The 24,195-nt window shown below is 36.0% G+C and overlaps 1 protein-coding gene across 1 annotated transcript; it reads right to left on the reverse strand.

The window, feature by feature from the left end:
- Window positions 1–960: 960 nt before the first annotated feature.
- Window positions 961–8,059, reverse strand: LOC135221031 (uncharacterized). The gene is made up of 6 exons (XM_064258759.1): window positions 7,526–8,059; window positions 4,476–4,589; window positions 3,966–4,077; window positions 2,871–3,400; window positions 2,331–2,482; window positions 961–2,031 (listed from the first exon to the last, which is right to left on the reverse strand). The coding sequence occupies exons 1-6, from the start codon at window positions 7,595–7,597 to the stop codon at window positions 1,887–1,889; spliced, it is 1,125 nt and encodes a 374-aa protein (XP_064114829.1). The 5' UTR covers window positions 7,598–8,059; the 3' UTR covers window positions 961–1,886.
- Between the last annotated feature and the right edge of the window lie 16,136 nt (window positions 8,060–24,195).

Here is a 24,195-nt window from a genome sequence, read left to right on the forward strand (position 1 = left end):
CAGATACCTGCCTCTCTGTGTGGTCCTCACAGTCCTCCCTCGGTGTAGTCGGGTTTACATTTCGAGACCTACTTCAATTATTTTTTATCGTTTTGTTTGATAGAGGCCACTGGAATGCTTATTCCTGCGCTCGTACATTCACTTGGAATCATGATAGTTTGGCCTCTTTTTCTATTAGATTCAATTGGATTTTGTTTGGGGTGGGCTGGAGGGGGAAAAGTTACTTAATCCGTCATTTTATACTTAAGTACTGATGTAACCAGTTGTGTTTAAGAGTTGTCGAATGAACTGTTCAAGTAATGCAAGATTAAATGATAGTGTTTCCTTTTTATTCGTGAAAAGTTCATTATTTTTGGTGTGTATCTCCTTGTTGCAGGCAATTTAACTTCTTTATGGTTGTCCCTGTTGTTCCATCAATGTGCGATACATCTCTCGAAGAGCTGATAATTTAACAACTGATTGTAATTCTTCAACAAATGCTACAATTTGAGCACAGGCAATGGCTTGCGCAGCCCGAGCAGCGTCTCGTAAATATAAATAGCATTTAACATGGCAATAAGTGTCACCTGCATAGGCATCAGCAGCTTGCTCAGTCACACAGGCCCAAAAACAAAATATTTTTACTTCATTGTGCAATACATTCACCAAGAGCAATTTCAGTACTCTAGACTTTGTTACTAAAACGTCTACTGACGTTTATGCCAAAAGACTTCGTCTCTGTGTGAAAAACAAAATAAATTAAACTAAAATAAGATAATGTAAGAGCGTCATTCTCGAATATATGTGGTTCTGTTATCCTTATTATCATGAGGATATGCAAGAGAAATGGACATATTTCTATAAAAGTCATAACCATGTCAATCAATATATTTACATTTCACTTGAAAACAGACGATACAAACAACTCCACACTAATAGAAATATTATGATTGTTGTGAGGGGAATTTCTCACAGAAGGTATTAGTTCATATAAAGTTTATTATTTTGAAGTAATTACAGTGTTACAATAAATATAGGAACATCAGTATGTGCATCATATATACTTGTTCAGTTATATACTACAACAGACTCTCGCACAATTGCCGTTGACATTTCAGCTTTAAAAAAAAATAAATAAATAAATAAAAATAAAAAAAAATAAAAAATAAAAAACTGATTCATGAAGCCTCGTTTCAGAGCCATACAAGAAAATATATGATGGGAAGTAGTTAGTCAGTGTGAAAACATATCTGAATATATATATATATATATATATATATATATATATATATATATATGTGTGTGTGTGTGTGTGTGTGTGTGTGTGTGTGTGTGTGTGTGTGTGTGTGCGCGCCCGAGTGCTCAAATTTAAAGGCTCGGCATAGTTACACAAATCTCTGTATAGTTAGTGACCAGGGTAGAAGGATTTCTATAAATCAAGAAAAAGTAAATTACTCTGCTACATTGTTAGTAGTGTGATAATTACGCCCCTCTGATAAAAATCTTGAAGGCTCTGTTCCAATTCCACAATTTCCAATTTAGTCATAACATTATATCCGAGTCGACTTATTGGATTTTACTGTTTTCTTGGTGATAAGAACGACGAGGCTTTGAGCTAAGACGTGAAGGAAATAAACATAAATTCAAGGAAATAGATTGAAGTCTAACCCCAAGAGGACACGTAAGTTATTACCTGGCAATAGTCCCATATAATTGATTAGAAACGTTGTTCATTTATGTAGAAATCGGAAACATCCTTCCTCCAGTTTACAGACTAGTGCGTAATTTTACCCTCGACTCTTTTAGCTTTCCAAGTAGTAAATTAACATTAAGTATCCAAGAAAAGCTTCGTTGATCAGTAGAGAGGAGCCGAACGATACAGCTTATCTCAAAAGAAGAAGAAGGAGTCATCGACAGCCGCATCTCGTGGCGTCCAGGTCTTCGAAAGTCACTCTCCTGATCTGGTCTCCAAGCTGGACGAAGAACGGCAGCGGTCGGAAGTGGGTCGGGACGCACTCGGGCGACGGGACCTTGTCGTTGCCGAAAAGGAACCTGTAAATATCCGGAAGTGGTCAGGGAGTCTTAAGAAAGAATGAAAACAAAAGCTCGATTCTCAAGATAACACCAGGTAAAAGCCAAATATAAGATCCTCGGCAACGGCAGATTCACTGCCTGGTCTTTATATCCTACTTATTTTAGCTCCAAATTTCTCTCCGCGTCCGTCTGTTTACTATATAATTTTAACCATTCTACTTTCATTTCGTCATTTCAGTGCTTTCTTTGATGACAGACGCCCAACTATCCCTCCGATATCCTTTACATCAAGGAAAAAAAACGTAAATTTTACTCACGTGTATTTGGCCCTGACGAGAGCATTGACGGTAAAGAGCTCCGGGTCATCTAACATGAGGCACGTACCCCGACAATAGGTCAAGTACACCTGTGTTGGAAGAATGACTTTCGCAAGACCGAGGTCATTCAGGCTCATCTCCAATTTGAACATCTGCAGGAGAAGAAATAAATACTGAGAAACTAGTATTCATCTCTCTCTCTCTCTCTCTCTCTCTCTCTCTCTCTCTCTCTCTCTCTCTCTCTCTCTCTCTCTCTCTCGTTTTCATTGTTTAATTATTATATGTGCACCCGTTAACCTAGATTTTAGTACTGAACTAATCATTGCTAATTTATTTGTCGTACTGCATATCTCAAGATATTCTGTCTATTAAATTACTCCAGACCTTTTTGCATTACAAATGCATTCACTTCTTGATGCTTTCATTCATGTCTCAGTCATATTAAAAAAAAAAAAAGTTCTTTAGACAGTTTTATTTACATTGTTCTAACCAATTGTAACTCCTATAAAATATCAATAATGGTTAGTGGTACTTTCTCACCTGACATTCGAGTGGCGTGGATCGTTGCTTTCTCTTGCGTTGTCGTTCTTCTTCTCCTTGGTATTTGATGGGAATCTTGGCTATCTGTTCGTTGATTCTGTTGACCAGGAAACTTTTAAGAATGTTTTGCAGTGGACTTTCTTCTGCCGTTCTCGATCCCCGATGCTGTATGCAAAGAGCAGGTTGCATTTTGTCCTCTTCTTCGTAGAACTTGTTCCACTTCACTGTTTTAATGGTCAGTTTCCATTCCCCACTTAACCAAGGCTGAACGTCGTTTGACACATCCGCAACAATGGTGTTTTTGTCGTGTGGCGCCATTCTCCTCATGGGAGAACATTCTGTGTCCTTAACCTTGTGAGATTGAGAGGAGCAATTCAGGCTGTATGTGACTGTGATCGTTGTTTGTTTTGATCTCAAAAGCAACTGTAAATATTTCACGTTACTTGGCGTGAAAACTGCAGCGGTGACTTCGCCACCAGTTTTTTCAGTGGTACCAAAGTACCACAGATGTTCCTCGAAAGCAGCTTCATCTGTATTAATAAAGAGAAATGGGTGTTTTCAGTGGTCGTGGCTCCTTTAACTGAAAGCATGACAACTGTTTAGATATTAGTTTGGTTTCTGTCTCGCAATCAGAGACAAAGAACTTTCTGAGAGCAGGCAAGTAAAGGGATTCTTGCTAAACTAATTTTTACGGTACATGAAAAGTAACTGAAATTGTTTATTAAGGAAAGTTTGAAATATGAAGCAGCGACTCACATAGCGTAAATGTGGTTCAGTAAATGAAGATCACCTGTGACACGACGCAAGAAAAATAAATTGTGCAGCCGGAATTCGAGAATGGCTTAGCAAATTTGCTTAGAACTACAAAGTAAATATTTACACTAACTGAACAACTACATATGTTCGAGTTATGAAAGTCATATCTAGTAGTTGCCCAGTGAGGGGCATCGATCCATAAGTGGCTAGTTTTGGGTGAAATTTTATGGTTCAAGGTAATGGCACTAACTTGTGTCTCTTATGTATGAGAAACCATTTTTTTTTAAATATAAAATAGTGTTATATAGAAAAGCTAAAAGTTTGCTTTGATATACTTACAACTTTGTGGAGTGTAAACGATGACGGGCGATTTTGTATCTGTAAAGTAATTATCAATCGCTTCGAGGTAAGTGTAGGATATGTTTCTACCTTTCAGTGATATTACTTCACTCTGAAAAAATAAAGAAGTTAGTGATAGCTCTGAATATGGACAGTGTGTTCTTTGGTGAAGGGGGAATGAGTTCACCTATGTTTCTCTTTATTAATGTTCTTGCTTCATTTCTGCCATAATAAACAAAAGTAATAAAAATCATGACATGTTCTTCTGACAGATGCTCTCATTGGAAGGCATACTTGCATACCATATAAAAACAGCCACGTAAACGAAATAATTAAGTGACTGAGTGAACGAAACGTTTACATAAATGAAGAATTGATGATTAAATGGTCGGATAACAAGGACAAAAAAGGATTTTTTTTTAGTCAAGGCCAGAATATTAAATGATGCTGGACGACTGAAAACAGTATGGATAAGTGACAATTGATTACTAATAAGTAGTAAGCCAGTACCTGATGAGACTGCTGAGAGGGATCACTCAAGATGCTTCTCGATGTCAAAAGAAAGACCATGATTCCTGCGACGATCAGAAGAAGAATAACTGAAGTCCACAATATGTTCAGATCCTGTTGATATAAGGAATTATTTGCTAGTTTAAGTCAACAAGAAGAATTTGGTGTTAAATTAAGTAGGCAACGGAAGAAAAAGATGGGAAAATGCAACAGTGATTTACATAATTTTATACGCGTCATTTCCAGGCAATCCAAACAGAGGTAAGTTAGTTTCTTTCCCTAAATCTATAGTCAAAGGTAAATGCAGTACAGGCTCATTTCTGCCTCTTCGCTTTTGATTTCTGAAAAAAAAAGGCAGTTAATGAAATCCGAACTCTCGAATGCTTTCATTACAAAGCCGGACGTTCAAGTACATTCCGGTGACTTCGTCAGAGTCTTATACGTATTTAAGAAACGATCGTTTGCACTGCTGTGAAGATCTGAAGCCCTGTTGTCCTGATGTAGGTTTCCTTTAAATTACCATCCACCATTCATACTAACTTTCATTTCTCTTAAATTACCTTTCAGAGCTTACTGTGGCTCACATTCACCTTTAACTTTTTCCTCTTGCAAAGAGTTACGAAATCTTTTATAAATCTTTAAACTTTGTTATGCATTATCTCCAGTGAAAACGATCGTCTACAAATTTCAGCCATTCAGAATTTGAATCATGACCCATTTTCTTTTCCGAGAACTTCACACGTGCATCTGTCCTTTTCCTTAGACTTCTCACATAACTCCGTTTGTGAGAGTGTTCAAGACTATTGCAGTCTTGTACAATGAATGCACTGTTCTATATCTAATGGAAGTTTTTCTAAACTGAAAGCAGTAAGAGTAAAATTGCTCATTACTTTATGGTTAAACATATTTTTTCCTATGGAATTTGGTCTTGTCAGGGTTTCGCCTCAGGATGCAAATGTCTGGAGAGGGCTTTTGTCGTAGGGTCTTTTACCCTGCACTTGTTTGTGTTAGGGATCAGGAGTGCGAGTATAGGGAAGAATTGTTCACATGGGCCCATCCTTGATTCAGCAAGATGAGGATGAATAAAAGGCAATGGTTTTATATATATATATATATATATATATATATACTATATATATATATATATATATATATATATATATGTGTGTGGTGTGTGTGTGTGTGTGTGTTTGTTTGTTTGTTTGTATTTTTTCGTTGCCATTTTTGGACAAACTATGACGACCATGCATCTCGTATGATTTCCTTTTATATTTTTTTAATCTGGATTTAATGGTAAATCTCTCTCTCTCTCTCTCTCTCTCTCTCTCTCTCTCTCTCTCTCTCTCTCTCTCTCTCTCTCTCGCTTTTTATCCTCCTTATAATTCATTTTTTTATGTTGTCGTCATAAACTAACGACTTTCTCTGTCTCGCTCTCTCCTCTCTTCTCTCTTCGGCTCTCTCCTCTCTCTCTCTCCTCTCTCTCTCTCTCTCTCTCGGCTTTTTCCGCCTTATATCATTTTTTATTTGGCATCAACTAACAAACATTCTCTCTCTCTCTCTCTCTCTCTCTCTCTCTCTCTTCTCTCTCTCTCAATCTCTTCTCTCATCTCTCATACCTGCCACATGGTTAATTGCTGACTTAGTACACACTGTCATCGGTGCTGCCTTGTTGTCAGTCAGTCTTCTCTCTCGTTCTCATCGTATGCCAAAGGTTGGGTACAGCACCCGCCATTCACAAATTAGAAGCTGCTGACCATATGAATTCCAGAACAACAATAATTGTAAACAGGAGAGAGAGAGAGAGAGAGAGAGAGAGAGAGAGAGAGAGAGAGAGAGAGAGAATTTTGCGTTGTAAGAGTATCAATTCTCTTTCCAGAAGTGTTGTTTTCCTAGTTTTACTGAGAACGTTTTTCTTCAGAGAGTTTTGTAGACATAAATTCATATTGTCTTTGTATTAATACTGATTTTCCATTCTATGTCAGCTGTCAGGGGTACTTAAATAAATGTGACGATGGTAACAAATCAAATTATTAACATTATTTTTATGATTCAAAGTGAGTTCAAATTTTATACCAAAACAAGGAAGCCTCTACAAAAATAAAAGACTTATATAAGAAAAAGATAGGAAAGGGGGAAAGGATAGCACCGAATTAAGGTAAGTTAGTAAACTAATAACTATTCCCAAACACAAACATTAATACAAGACAGAAAACTAAGACAACGGTGCCTTGCACTCTGCCAGAAGTTACTACAGCCAACCGCAAATTCCATAATCCCGTGAGTAGTGGCATAAGAAATACTCACAGGAAGACAATTCCATGATTTTATCGCAAAAGGGAATGAAAGGCCTCTGTTTCTGGGCAGTGGAACAACGTTACAACTCCTGATTTATTCTCGCATTGGCATGCTGTCTGTTTTGGGGTACACATAATAGCTAAACTTATGAATTAATCGTCTTCCATGAATAGCCTGAATGACGTTGTACAAACGAGCACTTACTCGAAGATGTTAATTGAAATATAAGAATAGTTCCTTAGATTTATTGTGTCAGGAGAAAAAGGAACAACAATATTCTAATAATCTTGAAACAAAGATTTAATTTTTTCCAACAAAAACTAGAATTGAAAGAAATGAATTATTCCCCTCTCAGTGAGGTTTCCTGAATCATACACAAACTGCAGAAAGAAGTTACGAGGCTACCGAATAATGAACTAAAATGTATGACTATTATTTTATTTGAACATACAAGCTCATACAAATGTAGCATGGAAGCACACATATGCACATGTATATGTGTGTGGGTGGGTGGGTGGCTGTGTGTGAGAGTGTATGCGTATGTGTACGTGTGCGTATTTGTATGTGAATGGGTTGGTGTGTACGTATGTGTGCACCTATAGATGCAGTGATGTATGCAAATATCGAAGAATGGCGAAAGTTTTCTCAGTGGACTTCAACAAATCATAAAAGGTAAGTTTAATTAAACTCATATATCAGCGTAAGAAATTTAAAATTCTGAACCTTAGAGCATCAACATACGAAATTATACTTACAGGTTTAATATGATCATTATGAGCTTCCATTCGGTCCCCACTAGTCTTTAGCTTGCTTGGCAACATTTTCATTTCTTTTATCTTACTTCCTAGTTTTCTGTCTCGACTGTCTATGTTTCTAAGCCTCTTTGATTTATGTCACACTCGCCTTCTGATTTTTCTACCATCGGCTTTGTGCGTAAAGAATTGTTTCACTTATTTTGATCTTTTTAACTTGTTAAAATATAAACAGACTTTAGTTCAACTGTAGTTTTCTAAAATGTTGAAAAAATTCAACGACAATTTTCATATCATGGATTTCAACATATTATCGCCGTTTTTAATATAAAATTCCTCTCAGCTGTTGTATCATTTAAAAAAAAAATCTTATATAAGCACTTCAAAATCGAAAATCAATTGATATCAGTCATTTTCAAATTCAACTCAGCTGTCTTCTGTAGCTGATATCTTAATATCTTGTGATATCTTAATACCCCGAAATAGAGAGGAGGAGGTCGCGTATCGCCTTGTCGAGAAACACTGCGAAAGAAGGAACCTTGAATAACAGTCAGCTCCACCTTCTGGTCACGTGATTAATGCTTGCAGCTGTGATTGGTCGTGCATACGGTAAGTAAAATGTGCATGGCTTAAATAGCCCTCCGTCTGTTGTCCAATCATTGCGCAATTATACTTCATTGCTCTGCACGCGATTAAATATTGCCCTTAATTTTGTTTGTCGTGTCTGTAGGTTTTCCTTCTGTAGCTCACCTAGGAATACCTCTGCAGATGAACGAAATCTAAATAAGAAAACCCAAATTTATTCAAAAGTTATGAGGCTGGCTATTGGTTGATTTTTTTCTTGTTTTTCACCAAGAAACTATTGACTGTTTCTAAAGAACACGCCATCTTCCTCTTCCTCCTCCCCTCCCCCCCCCCCCCCCCCCCCCCCCCCCCCCCCCTCCACCTCTTCCTCCACAACTGTTTTGGCTTTTTTTTTATTCCGTTTTTATTTATATTCATATTTTTTAAGTTAAGGAATGAACCGCACTTCTTCCTTTTTACAAAGAATGTTCTTGTAACTCGGTCTGACTGACATCGCCTCTCTCTGTTTCATATTTTTCTGTCGATTTGTATAAATGTTTGTGAATACACTATTCGCTCATTATGATTAGTTTTTCATTATATTGGCCTTATAAAGTCAGAAACATTCATTACGCATTTTGTCTCAGAAACCGATGCCTTTTGTTACATTCTTTCAAACAGTTTATCATTACCTTAGTAGTAAACGTCTACACCCAAAGTATTATTATTATTTTTTTTTTTTTTTCATTTTTTTTTTTTTTTTTTTTTTTGCTCTATCACAGTCCTCCATTTCGAACTGGGTGTATTTATAGTGTGGGGTTCCGGGGTTGCATCCTGCCTCCTTAGGAGTCCATCACTTTTTTTTTTTCTACTATGTGTGCCGTTTCTAGGATCACACTCTTCTGCATGAGACCCAGAGCTACTTCAGCCTCTAGTTTTTCTAGATTCCTTTTCAGGGATCTTGGGATCGTGCCTAGTGCTCCTATGATATGGGTACGATTTCCACTGGCATATCCCATATGCTTCTTATTTCTATTTTCAGATCTTGATACTTATCCATTTTTTCCCTCTCTTTCTCTCAACTCTGGTGTCCCATGGTATTGCACATCAATGAGTGATACTTTTTCTTGACTTTGTCAATCAACGTCACGTCTGGTCTGTTTGCACGTATCACCCTATCCGTTCTGATACCATAGTCCCAGAGGATCTTTGCCTGATCGTTTTCTATCACTCCCTCAGTTGGTGCTCGTACCACTTATTACTGCAAGGTAGCTGATGTTTCTTGCACAGGCTCCAGTGGAGGGCTTTTGCCACTGAATCATGCCTCTTTTTGTACTGGTTCTGTGCAAGTGCCGGGCATTCGCTTGCTATGTGGTTTATGGTTTCATTTTTCGTATTGCACTTCCTACATATGGGGGAGAGATGTTATTTCCGTCTATCGTTCTTTGAACATATCTGGTTCTTAGGGCCTGATCTTGTGCCAGCTGTTATCATTCCTTCAGTTTCCTTCTTTAGCTCTCCCCTCTGTAGCCATTGCCATGTGTCATCGCTGGGGGGGGGGCTAGTTCTTTAGTCTGTCTCATGTATTGTCCGTGCATTGGTTTGTTGTGTCCAGTCCTTCCTTGTTTTCTGTCTGTCATTCTCCTGTCTCTGTATATTTCTGGGTCTTCGTCTACTTTTATTAGTCCTTCTTCCCATGCACTCTTTAGCCACTCGTCTTCACTGGTTTTCAGATATTGCCCCCAGTGATCTGTTGTCGATGTTGACGCAGTCCCTCTAATACTTAGTAGTCCTCATCCCTCCTTCCTTTCGTGTTATGTATAGTCTGTCCGTATTTGCTCTTGGGTGTAGTGCTTTGTGTATTGTCATATGTTTCCTGGTTTTCTGATCTATGCTGCGGAGTTCTGCCTTCGTCCATTCCACTATTCCTGCGCTGTATCTGATTACTGGCACTGCCCATGTGTTTATGGCTTTTATCATATTTCCTCCATTGAGTTTTGACTTGAGTATCGCCTTGAGTCTCTGCATATATTCTTTCCTGATCGTGTCCTTCATCTCTTGGTGTTTTTATATCCCCTCCTTCCATTACCCTTTACCCAGGTATTTGTATCCTGTCTCATCTATGTGTTTGATGTTGCTCCATCTGGTAGCTTTATCCCTTCAGTTCTCGTTACTTTGCCTTTTTGCATGTTGACTAAGGAAGGCGCATTTTTCTAATTTCCAAACATCCATCCTGATGTCCCCAGATACAATCCTTACAGTCTGGATTAGTGTATCTATTTCCTTGATGCTCTTACCATACAGCTTGATGTCGTCCATGAACATCAGATGGTTGATTCTGTTGCCTCTTTTCTTGAGTTGGTACCCGGCATCCATCTTCTGTAGTACTTTGTCATGGGAATCATGGCTACTACGAAGAGTAGTGGGGACAGTGAGTCGCCCTGGAAGATCCCTCTCCTGATATTAACCTCTGCTAGTCTTATTCCAGAGCTTGTAAGATATTAATTATTATTATTATTATTATTATTATTATTATATTATTATTATTATTATATTATTATTATTATTATTATTATTAACCAAACAAAAACTTCTTTCAGTTTTCTTCTGAAGGTTGAAAAAGAAACCCACAAAATCTACATTTAATTTTAAATGTAAATAATTTGAAGTAAACACGTTACACAGTGATTTTGTGGGTTTCTTTTTCAATTATTATTATTATTATTATTATTATTATTATATTATTATTATTATTATTATTATTATTATTCATTATTATTATAAGGCGGTCAAACGATGCTTGTAATACTGGTAATTTTTTATTTGTATTATTTTCCTGCGGCAAAAACCCGGTCTTTCGGGACTAGTCAAAAGGATTGATCACTCAAACTCATGAAATTCGCTTAGTGATAAAGAAGCAAAATAATCCCAGGCTATTATGTTCAGACCCGTGTTGGTCGCTTCACTTGTCTGGTATCTTCGATTTCATGCTGTAAGCTGAAATGGGGAGGCGGATTGCTTAAGTACGCTCACTTTTGCATATCTTATCCAGGTTTTAAACCTTACGTCTCAGGAACCATTTCCCGGATCACCTTAAAATTATCAAACATGCTTTCTCGTCCTGTTACCTATATCTTCAAACACTACGCTTGGAACTTCAGTCAGTATGCAAATTAAGTCATCGTGATAATTGCAGTGTTTAAAAAATATACAATAATCTCTGAACTGTTATTTCTCTGAATTTCGCTATTAAAATAAGGATCAAGTACGTATTTCTTCGATGTCAAATTAATTAAGATCATCTTCATATATATATATATATATATATATATATATATATATATATATGCTGATCCACGTCAAAGTGGGTCCACTGAATATGATGTAATAAAATACTTATGGAAACCATTGTGCAGAAAAAAACTTATCCAATGATGGATAAGGGGTCAGGTGCTCAAGTCAAAATTTCTTTCACCTAACTCCTCGTTTTCGAAAACCTCGTGTACCTGTTTTGCCCGTCTATGACTTAACTTGAAAACTGACAGAAATGAAGATGATCTTAATTAATTTGACATCGAAGAAATACGTACTTGATCCTTATTTTAACTGCGAAATTCAGAGAAATAACAGGTTCAGAGATTATTGTATATTTTTTAAACACTGCAATTATCACGATGACTTAATTTGCATACTGACTGAAATTCCAAGCGTAGTGTTTGAAGATATAGGTAACAGGACGAGAAACATGTTTGTTAATTTTAAGGTGATCAGGACTGAGTTCTCTTTTGAAAGACTCGCTTGTTCCGAGAACTTTTTTTTTTTTTGTTACGGGCTGCTCTGTGAGCAAGAGCCTGTGCTGGCAAAAGGCCAGGTCGATCAAGAACAACAACTTTTTTCTCGTCAAATCCTTTTCTTTGCATTTAATTCCTTTAAGAATATATTTTTTCTCTTTAGATATTTAGTCTTCCGGTTTTCAGTAGGTTCCCAGGCTTGACACTGTTATCTCCATACCCTTTTTTAATTTTAGCTGACATTAGGACCCACTACAAATTAAGCGAGATCAAACCTAAGAACTTCCTAAGGCGAGGATTAATACACACACACACACACACATATATATATATATTATATATATATATATATATATATATATATATATATATATATATATATATCTATATATATATATATTATATATATATATATATATATAGATATATATATATATATATATATATATATATGTGTGTGTGTGTGTGTGTGTGTGTGTGTGTGTGTGTGTGTGTATTAATCCTCGCCTTTGGAAGTTCTTAGGTTTGATCTCGCTTAATTTGTAGTGGGTCCTAATGTCAGCTAAGATTAAAAAAGGGTATGGAGATAACAGTGTCAAGCCTGGGAACCTACTGAAAACCGGAAGACTAAATATCTAAAGAGAAAAAAGATGTTCTTAAAGGAATTAAATGCAAAGAAAAGGATTAGATGAGAAAAAAGTTGTTGTTTTTGATCGAGCTGGCCTTTTGCCAGCACGGGCTCTTGCTCACAGAGCAGCCCGTAACAAAAAAAAGAAAGAAAGAAAAAAAAGTTCTCAGAACAAGCGAGTCTTTCAAAAGAGAACTCAGTCCTGTGTCAATACCAAGGGTCCAAAGAAAGTGGTGAGAGGAATAATTAATATTTTATATGGAAGTAAATATGACAGAAATGGCTGCAAAGAAAACAGGTGTATGGCAGGATTTTGATTGATAAACTAGATAAATGACAGAGGGCGCATGGATTGGCTGATGGCGTGAAAATTTCCTGCGGGAAATATATGAATGTTGCCATGACTGTTGTTTTTGCTCTTCTCTGGAGCATTCTTGTGTCCCATCGGTTAGCAGTTTTATATAGTATGTGTTTGTGAGTATACTTTTTTATATTATGTAAGTATGTGGGGATACAGTCCACAATGATGTAAAATCCTCTGTAGTATTATAAAATATATATTTCTAGTACAGCATCAGCTGTGGTCTTGTTCATGTCACTGTGTTCTTTCTGAGTGAACAAGACCACAGCTGATGGTCGAAAGCTTTAATTTGCTGAACTAGAAATAGTATATATTTTATAAACCTACAGAAGGATTTTACATCACTGTGCCTTGTATCTCCATTTACTTAGAGGTACGAGTACGACATAGTACCTAGCTTCTGCATATAAGTATATACCTTATGCTATGGAGACAAATAAGGGCAAAATACAGCTTCGACTGAAGATTACAGAAAATATACCTGCCTCAGTGATATTACTCTGGGTGATCGGTGTGCGCTTGTATACCTATGTATGAAATATGTATACAAGTATTACACCAGCACTAACATTAATGTTATATGAACTCTAACTGTAGGGCAGTAATGATTTTAGTTTTCATTTGAAGGTTTTTTAATGAGATCGGCTCCATCATGATAACAGAGAAAATCGTGGATTCTGTTATTTGCCCCTTTTGTCCTTCCCTTTCTCGAAGGACGCGTCGTTGCCAAGTGGCTGATTGCTGTCATCAGATCAAATCAATATAAAAAAAATCGGGCCGAATACAAATGCTGACTTACTGGAAATTATTAGCGCTCGCTTGATTTACTCATACGTCGTTTTGAAGAAAGATAATAAATCAAAACAGTTACTTATATTACTGTCAGCCAGCCGAAAGAATAGTGAAGATTTACGGTGATCGTTGACATTCGTCTGGTTAAAACAGTATAAGTTTTCGGCGACTAGAACAGTCTGCATGACGTTCACGTCCCCATTTGGACCTCTTTTATGAGTCTTCAAGTCACTAATAAAACGGAAAGCAGATGTGTTGGAGGAAAACATGGTCGGCTGATGTGCTGAGTCCAGCGTCCTTGACGAGCGACATGTCGGAATTATACACCCTTGGTGCAGGTTGGCTGTCCACACGCGCGGCCTGACCAGTAATTAGGAGAAAGCTGGGTCCTAGTAGTTTTGGTTCGGATAGTCTTTACTTGACATGTATGTGTAACATTGCGTAATAAGGTTTTTATCATTGAAAACCAAAGTAAATGCTCTCTCTCTCTCTTTTACAGCCAAACTTGTGGTGAAATCAAGAAAAATAACAACATGAACAAACACCAGTTTATCAGCATACACGAAAAGCTTTACACCGCGAATTCTACATCGAAGTTCGTCTTTCAAAAGGTAAGAGGCGTTTTCATCAGCAGTCTGAGTAATTCGGTATAAACTTCAACCCTGACAAAATTTCATCGTGACAGAGGACCTGGCTGCAACAGCCTTAACCTTGAGACGCATCATTTATGTTTAACTTGCATGTTTATGCGACGGCAAGTTAGCTGATTCATTCACTAGTAACATCACTCAGGACATCTAATACGTTATCATAGCGAGTGCATGTAATTAGAGGCTTTACATGTTAAGTTTGTTTGTTTGTTTGTTTTTATGGTGTTTTTACGTTGCATGAAACCAGTGGTTATTCAGCAACGGGACCAGCGGCTTAACTTGACTTCCGGATCACGTCGAGAGTGAACTTCTGTCACCAGAAATACACATCTCTCACACCTCAATGGAATGCCCGAGAATTGAACTCGCGGCCACCGAGGTGGCAAGCCAAGACCATACCAACCACGCCAATGAGGCGCACTTACATGTTAAGTGAATATAGAATCAAGGCCAAAGGCCAGACACTTGAACCTATGAGGTCAGTCAGCGTTGAAACTGAAATGGACAATAAAAGGTTAGAAAGGTGTAACAGGAGGAAAACTGACAGCTTCCCTGTGAATCAGGTGTTAGGAGAGGGTGGAAAGTAAGATGGAAGTAAGAGAATATGAAAGGAGGTGCAATAAAAGGAACGAAAGAGGTTGCAGCTAGGGTCCGAGTCTATTATAGTAGAGTTGCTTTAACATGCCTTGCATTCAAGAAGATGTTCAATAGATAAAAAAAAAATTGGTTGAAAGGCTCATGCTGTGCATTAAAACTGTTGAAATGGTAAATGGTTAAGTATGCATTACTCTTTTATATATTTCATTTTTCGTTCATTTCAGACACGTAGAATAAATTTCATATAAAGAGCAAAATTATGAATTCAGCATAGAGGGAGAAAGATAAGCAAACGCTCGCATAAGGAAATCAAGATGACTCTTATTTACAACAACACTCTTGAGGAAATCACTTTACGATCTGATGACTGATCCCCCATAATTATGACAACGCAGAACTGACAACAGGTTTTCATTATACTGCAACAAGATGCGTGACCCACTTTAGGTGTGAGAAAGTGTTCTAGTCAGCTCTCTTTTCCGGGCTAATTGGCGTTTAGTGGTAGTTTTCCTGTGGTCCGTTTTTCTTTCTTTCTTTTTTTTTGTGGAAAGGGGCCCGCGGTGGACGGGCCTCTTATCTCATCTCTGTTGATATAGAGGTATTAAGCTAACCTTGACATGAGTGCATCTGGTGGAAGTGAAATTTACCAATCTGATTTGCACAACAACAGTTTTGTTTTCGTGTTTAGACCGAGTAAGAACATTAGAGCCAAGGGCAGGTGTATTCTGAAGTAATTATCATTCACAGAGTTAAATAATAAATCAGAATTTATATACGTACTCCACTTTTCTTGCATTTCGTCTCAATAAACGTGCACGTAAGCCAGTAGATTATCAAAAATGCTATAGATAGATAGACAGCTAGATAGATAGTAAAAAGTGGCCTCACGAATCCCAGCGTGCTCTAGAATTAACCCTGAACCACATACACACACATACACACTTTATATATACTATATAATATATATATATATATATATATATATATATATATATATATATATATATATATATATATATATATGAGTGTGTGTGTGTATGTGGTTAAGGGTAATTCTAGAGCAAGCTGGAATTCGTGAGGCCATTTTTACCTATATACTATATATATATATATATATATATATATATATATATATATATATATATATATATATATATATATATATATATGTATATATATATGTATATATATATATATATATATATAAATATATATATATAGTGTGTATTTGCTTCAGAAATTCTCTGCCAAAGTACTCACTGGTATACTGTGAAGTAGAATGGAAAGAGAATCGGGTGCCATTTCCTTTCTCGGTAAAAAGAAAAAGAAGAAAAAAATTCGCGGAACAAACAATTTCCGAGACATTAAAATATTCGGACTAGATACACAATAGTATATTGTATGATTAGGGTGTTTTGAAGTTGCATATTATGGGCAAAGTTAAATGGCTTTTCAATTATGTGATTTGAAATGTATGTTACTTAGACAAGTTAAAAAAATATTTTTAATTCCAGTAAAGCATTCTTGATAACATGAAGTAGAGTGTGTTATTATTTCGAAAAGCTTATCTTCGAAATTGTAAACGATTACAATGATCTCGATTATGGTAACTTACACAATATTTTTAATGAGCCCAAGTAAAAGATACTTTCAGACTTGTGACGTATCTTGTATTAGAGTAATATGGGTGTGACCGAGGTAAAGATTCTATTTTTATTTTAGTTTAAGGGATCTTGGTGATTTGCCATTAACTGGAGTAATAGATGCTAATTAATCTTAGTAACAGCAGTAATAAATGTAAACTTCAGTTTTCTAGAGAAGTAGATCTTAATTCAGAGTTACCAAGTGAAGCAGATCTTAATTTACTAAAAGTATCTTATGAAAAAACTAACTTGGTAAATTACGATAACTTATTTGCTGCAAATACGGGTCTTAACAGTTCATACGAGTTATTTAAATCCCGATGATGATTATTCATTAGCAAGTGTGATGCCTCTTCATTAGCTCCTTGTTAAGCTATAGATAGAAAAGAGTAAGATATCATGCATAGCTTCTTATAAAGATGAAGCTGCAGAGATTTTAGAAAGCCCGACTTTAATATTTGAAATTAATATCGTCGTCAATTATTGGAGACCTCTGTATTAATTAAGGAAAACGGTGTCTTTCTTAAACTCACAAATGCTTTCACTGATTAAAACTAATCGCTTCTTAATCAGATACTGAATACGATTAGCAAAATAAATCTTGATTAGCTAAATCTCTGGTTTTCTTTTGCATAGGTGTTTTGAAGTCAGGCATTTCAAAATTCATTATTCTTGTAACAGACTTATCAGGTCACTCATTCCCAGACCAGAGGTCAAAGAAAGATAGATAATAACTTCAGTAATAATTTAGATCTCAGTTCACGTTTCAATTATTTTGATATCTTGAAAACTACAATCTCTAAAAGAGAAAGGAAAAACAAAAAATATTTAGTTAAATAACTTTTAGAAAATTTTCAAGACAGGTAAAGAATACTGAGATACGACAGTAAGCTACGGTATCAATAATTTCTGGGGACTAAGTGTTCATTCGTTTCACAATGTTATTCCTTTTAAGCAAGAATTTAATTACTTTAGAAAAGTTACATATTCAAATTATAAGGGCATGTAATGGATATGAGTATGGGTATGGTACAGGTATGGTACTGAATGGACACGCAGCCACATACAGACAGGCAGAGACAGAAAGGCAGCCAAGGAAATTAATAACAAGTGAAGCAAAGCTTACTGGAAATGGACTCATTCTGGCAATCCAACACCGCCCAGCCCTAATGCTATTTAAAAGCTAATATCTCCAAAAGTATTGAAGATAAAAGAAAAGTTCTTTCGGCAGATAAAACCTTACATCTGTAAATTTCATCCCATAGAAGATTAATTTTTTAGATACCATAAATTTACATTTAAATGATGTTTTAATTATTGCATCTCTGGCGGTCAGGCACAGCCCGGCCTTTACGCTATTCAAATGCTAATATCTCCAAAAGTGTTGAAGATATAAAAGAAATTCTTTCGGCAGATAAAAGCTTACATCTTTAAATTTCATCCCAAATAAGATTTATTTTTAAAATATCATAAATTCACATTTAAATGATGTTTAAATTATTACATTTCTGGCAGTCGGGCACGGACCGACCCTTACGCTATTTAAATGCTAATTTCTCCAAAAATATTGAAGATAAAAGAAAACTTACTTCGGCATATAAAACCTTAGATCTTTAAATTTCATCCCATATAATTATTTATTTTTAAAAAATCATAAATTCACATTTAAATTATGTAAACTCTCTGATGGTTTAACTTGAAGCTTCACGAGTTATAGCATTTAGGGCGCCGTATTGGTATAATAGGTGGTTTTCATATTTCATTTACAAAGCTATAAATTTCTTAAGTTGTATGTTATGCACTGTACTATATTTTATATTCCAATCATTTTGTGTCTTAGCAGCTGACTTACACAGGGTCTTGCATCCCCTTATCTCCAAATATCTTTTATGTAGTTTTCCTCCCATGGCACTACTCCCTATTATCCCATTCACATAATAATCCCTTTATTTAACCCCAAACATACAGTGCTTTCACTTTTTAAAAACCCTTCCTTCTTTTTCCAAATGTGACACATTCTTCCTTGAGTATGATACCTATTTCCAATAGTCGAAGGGTCTTTGGCCTTTCTGACCCCCTCCTTTCTTGGCCTTCAAAACATTCAGAAGGGCAAGTCAGTAATTTTTTCCTCCGAATTATCCCATTGGATTTCCTATGAGGAGAGAGAGTTTTTTCACCCCTTTCCAAGACAGAAGTACCAGGAAAAGCAATCAATTGAACGACAGTTTATGTGACCAATTACTGGCAAGACTCTCTTGGTAGGGGTCAATCAGTACATCCCCTTCTTCAGTTTTTTCCCAGGATCCTTCTTTTCCCAACACTATAGTGATTGGGAAGTCAGCTTCAATTTTACACGCCATAAATTTCCTCTTCTACCCATTATGTCCATAATTGCTTCTGCCCTGGTTGTCTGTACCCTTGCAGTTCAATGGATTCTATTCTCCAAAGTAATGGTACTTGCTGGAGCTTTTCCTCTCAGCCCTAAGGCAACCATGGAATACTCTTCCATGAGTCTTTTGACTATTAAAAAAGCCCGTGCCCTTGGGTTCCTGCTTCAGCAGTGGACCCTTATGTTACAACTCCACAAGCATTAAATGTTGCAGTGCAGGTTGAACAAGAGAGAACCAGGTGAGAGGAGGATACTTTTCTTCATTCTCTCTTCCTTCTACCATCAACTTCAACTTTCCTCTCCTCAACTTCATCTTTCTGGCCTGTGTAGGGTCATGAGTCTCTCTTCTGGTTTATCCTTCTGGATTTCCCACGCGTGTTACTTCTCCTGAAGAATGGACTCTGTTTTTAGGTGCCAAAGCTCTGGGAGAAGGCTGTCAGCTAGGGCTACCCTTAAGAAGGTTGAGCCTTGTCTTCCCCTGTAGTATCTTCAGATATTGCAGTAGGAACAAACCTAGCTTATGCATACAATTCACATAATTTGGAATCCTTTGTTTAATGTTTCTTGTCTTCTCTAGTCTCCAAAGCACACCATGGTAAATATTTACTAGTTTTCAGTAATTCAATATATATCAGTGAGTTAAGTAATTACCAAGTGATGCTTCATATAATGTCACTTTCAAATGAGGTAATTTATCATAAGAAAAGAGAATTCCATTTATTATGAAAAAATTATGAAAATGTCTTACATATCTGCAAACCCCTGAAAGGTCTGCGTCATTTAGTTTTTAATAACACTTTCTTCAACACCACTCCCATCTTCTATGAAAATAGCATAACACTGAAAATTACCATATTAAAAAGTAACATGTGCTGATTAATGTACTTGTAAACAACAGCTAAATTATATCTCAATTAAACTTTCTTACTACTAGAAAGGTAGTAAGAAAGGTAAAATTGGTATTCATATTGTGTTTCCAATAATATTCATCTTTACCACACAGATACAAAAGTTTCAGAAAAGGGGTTTTGGGGATACTTGAAATTTACATTAGGAACCATCATACTGAATATCTCTATTAGTCATTTCTAATGATGAAATTACAATAATACAATGTAGAGAAAATATTTCATCCAGCAAGTCAATTTACAAGAATATATATTTGTATTACAACACTATATAAACTTTGTATCTTTTATCCATGGGATGAACAGTCATAAGCTGCAACTTCAAGATTAAAGCCATTTGCATTAGCATCACTATCTAGAAAATTACCAAATACTGTTTCACTTTCATGATGCCCAAAACAATTTATCGACTGAGTGCAAATCTTAAGCGAAACACACGGTATACAAAAGCTAACCTATGCATGATATACTTAAGACTGCACTGGCCATAAACTGGCCTATGCCTTTACCTTAATAGCAGCCCAAAGATCCTGAGAATATTACATTTACTAAACATGCCCTATCATTGACCTAACCAGAGACCTTTATCTCAAAAATTTCTCATGCTTTCTTCAGTTCGCCTACTTAGAGAAGCCATGAGACATAACCTAAAGGTTTTCATAATTCAATGGTGGCCCAACAAAATATGCACTTCACCTTTACATTACCTAACATGAGTCTTCAGTTTTAGTATTGTAGGGCTAAATGATTTTGAAATATTTACCTTCCCCTTCAGACTTATAGTAAATTGGGCATATTTTTGGCAATTAAAATAAAAAAAAATTTTCTAGTAACACCTGTATACATGACTGCATAATCACACCATATTGATATTCGGTCATTTAAAATGCACAGAATACATGGCATGTTTAGCAATCAGTTCAATTACAGCTGTACAAATCTGCAAGATACTGCATACGCTTCTTGCGGAAAGCTTATAGACTTTCAACTATAGAAATAACATTCAAAATATTTACACATATTTTATACATATAACAGCAGTAACAAAATGACTGCAAGCTACAGCAAAGAATTTCGATATTGAACATCACCAATAACTTTCAAATATCTATTGTACAATGACAGTCATTATTATTATTACAAGGTGGTTTTAAACAAGAGCCTATTCTCTTTATAAAACTGTAAAATTACTCCATTCACTGCATGGACAAATATAGTACATTAAAATATACTTTTATTCCTTTCTCAAAAATGAGAAAAAACAAAACTCAATGCATGAATAAAGTAAATACAGTTCCGAAATTTACTTTAATATGTCACCTATTTCATGTAAGCCAGTGGTTCTTAACACCCTAGGGGGTGCGAAGCCAGTTTGTAAGGGGTGCGAGGATGCCTCTGAATAATTAAAGTAAAATATATATACATATATATACGTATATATATATATGTTTTGCTTTAATCATTTTATAAAAATATAACGTACATAAATAATAAAAATAATAATAATTTGCCAGCAGTACACACAAAACAATGTAATCTCATTATTATTATTACATACCTAAGTGCTCTGGATTTGTCACACAAAAAAAAAAATTGCAAGCTGTTAGCTGTTTTCTTAATTCAGCAACTCAGGGGGTGCAAAAACTGACTTGATTTGTAAGGAGTTCATACATTGATAAAGGCAAAGAACCACTGATGTAAGCAGTAATGGAACTGCATTTAGGTATACTAGGGAATTTATTTGGTACACACCAAGATAATCTGCTAGTTTAAGGTAGCAGGGCTCTACACATCACTGAATCTCCTTTAGTGCCTTTAAGTTTCAATAATAATGCTCATTGGAATCTCTACCACTAACCCTTTCATAGGTTCTGCAGCTTGGAAGACATACAAAAAATCAAAGGAACTTCTACAAGGCATAAGGCATTATTCCACACATTCCTTTTTAAAACAGAAGGAAAGTTTCTTATATCAAATGAGATAATACTCAAGTTATCAAGAAATTAATGATAAACTTCAATTTGAATGAGATTTTGAAGTTGTCATGAACCTGATATAAAGTATCCCTGATATCATCCTCTCTGCATATTTATTCCTAAGATATCCATCACCAAGTACTACAAGCAATTCCTTCTCAAAAAGTAAGACTGGGGTCTATTCATCTTTAATCAACATAACAGCTTCGAAACTTGGTGTAAAAGTATCAACCTTATATCAACCACAAATGTATTGGATACCTCTTAACAACCCCCAGGTAATGAACAAATGCCTGCAACAGACTTAAAACAAAGAAATGCATAAACTGGGCCTGCAATAATGATCATTTTAAGATACTTGTTAATATAATCATCACATTAAAGAAACTAGAAACTCCACAAAATCTGGGTAGCTAAACCTTGTACAATATTTGAAGCTGAAAGAAACCATCATCTCATCCTTTCTGTTGTCAATTCAAGCATCCTTACAAAGACAGAGAAATAGACCAATGTATCCTCAGTTTGTTTTCTTTACAAGAAATACAAGGCCAAATAGTCATAGATTCACTGACACAAAAAATACCATAAAGAGCCTTACCAAGTACCTCAGTATGGATTATATGATTCATTTTGTGGACTGTGATAATGAATAATTAAATCTTTTTCTAATTTGGAACGGTCTTCTTCCTTCTGCTGGATGTACATCCCAACATCATTGGGAGTGGGTTCCTGAAGCACCATCTGTAATGGTTCTCCTTCACCTTCCACTTCAATTTCACAAGCAAACTTGGGTTTTCGACCTGTCATGATTTCAAAGGGTGAATGACCTGTTGCTTGACTAAACGTTGCTCGTAATCCCCAACAAGCTTGTTCTATGTGAAGGTGCCAATCTGTCTGACCATTACTCATTACCTGAAGAATTAAAATTAAAATTCATGAAAGCCATACATGAGTGAGCTTAATAGTATAAAACTTTTTTTTTAAGACAACTGGCAAGCATTAAACAGAAACTCCAAGAGAGGACTGAATTATCCACAAATGCCAAATTATTTAAAAGAAAGTTACCTTTGCTAAATGACGTTTCACAAAACTTGTAGAACGTTCTGTAAGGCCCCCAGCAGCTGGATGGTAAGAAACCAAACTTCTGACTCCATGATGCCAATACAGCTGTTCATTCAGACTCTGAAATAACGTGTATGATACTTTATTAATATTTATAACTCATCAATGTTAATCCTTTTTCATCATGTTTTCCATTTTCTGGATTAAAAATATTAGTTCTACCTCTCATCTAATTTGTACCATTTCTGTCTGAATTCCCAACTGTTCTAGATCTTCATCTCTACCATTTATTAATGATTTTCTGGCTTCCCAACTGTTTGCTGTTATGCTACTTCATATCAAGTACTTTCACACGACCAAACTATCTAAGGGAGCTCAGTCTATTTTCCACCTCTAGATCCTGGATTTACCTGTAACTTTGTCATTTGTAATATGATGTTCTTGACACATTCAAATCATTAATCCAGGAGTTTTCCTGTTACAGTTCTTCAAAGTTTACATTTTCTTTATAACATCCCTTCATCTTTTTTTTCTATATAAAAACTATTTGCTTTATGCTTGTACCATAAATTCTTCCTCTGTGTACATATGAAATAGTATTTGCATATTTACTACTACATACTCAAGAATTTCCACTTTATCCAGAATAAAACTATTCTTATTTTACTTCCATAATAGTATACTGCCAAGATAACATATATTTTATCTCCTGCAACCTATTCTTCCATCTTAACACTATATTTCTCCTCCCTCTCTTGATAAATTGCAACTACTGTCAAACCTCGGATTTCGTACGCCCTGGTTTTCGTAGACATTTTATAATGAAATTTTTACTTGGGTTTCGTACATATCCTCCAATTTTGTAAACCTGGAAACGCTCCTTCCAGGGCCAACATCTAGGCCCCTGTACCAGCACCTCAGTGGTGTGATCGGTATGGTCTTGACCTTCCACCTCAGTGGCTACAAGTTTGATTCTCGGGCATTCCTTTGAGGAGTTAGAGATGTGTATTTCTGGTGATAAAAGTTCACTCTCAACGTGGTTCGGAAGTCACATAAAGCCGTTGGTCCCGTTGCTGAATAACCACTGGTTCAATGCAACATAAAAACACCATACAAACAAACTAGGCCCCCATACCGAGAGGTCAAACAAAGCATCCTGTGTCCTCTTGCGAACCCATTCTGCTTTTGTGTTCATTGTTTTTTGTGCTTTTTTATTCAATTGCAAGCCAATATCAGTAAGAAATTGCCTACAAGTGCTGCTGTTAGTGAATTTAAGGCCAGCAGAAGCTGGTTTGAAAAAATCAGAAAGCGA

The sequence above is a fragment of the Macrobrachium nipponense genome, chromosome 2 (genome assembly GCF_015104395.2).
Source record: "Macrobrachium nipponense isolate FS-2020 chromosome 2, ASM1510439v2, whole genome shotgun sequence".
NCBI classification, from domain to species: domain Eukaryota; kingdom Metazoa; phylum Arthropoda; class Malacostraca; order Decapoda; family Palaemonidae; genus Macrobrachium; species Macrobrachium nipponense.

Bases quoted from the DNA above. Each gene is read 5' to 3' on its own strand.
- LOC135221031 (XM_064258759.1), bottom strand. From the start codon at position 7,597: ATGAAAATGTTGCCAAGCAAGCTAAAGACTAGTGGGGACCGAATGGAA. The intron at 3,401-3,965 runs GTAAGTATATCA...TTATTAATACAG, and splicing joins CGTTTACACTCCACAAAGTT to ATGAAGCTGCTTTCGAGGAA. The intron at 2,483-2,870 runs GTGAGAAAGTAC...CTTCTCCTGCAG, and splicing joins CCACGCCACTCGAATGTCAG to ATGTTCAAATTGGAGATGAG.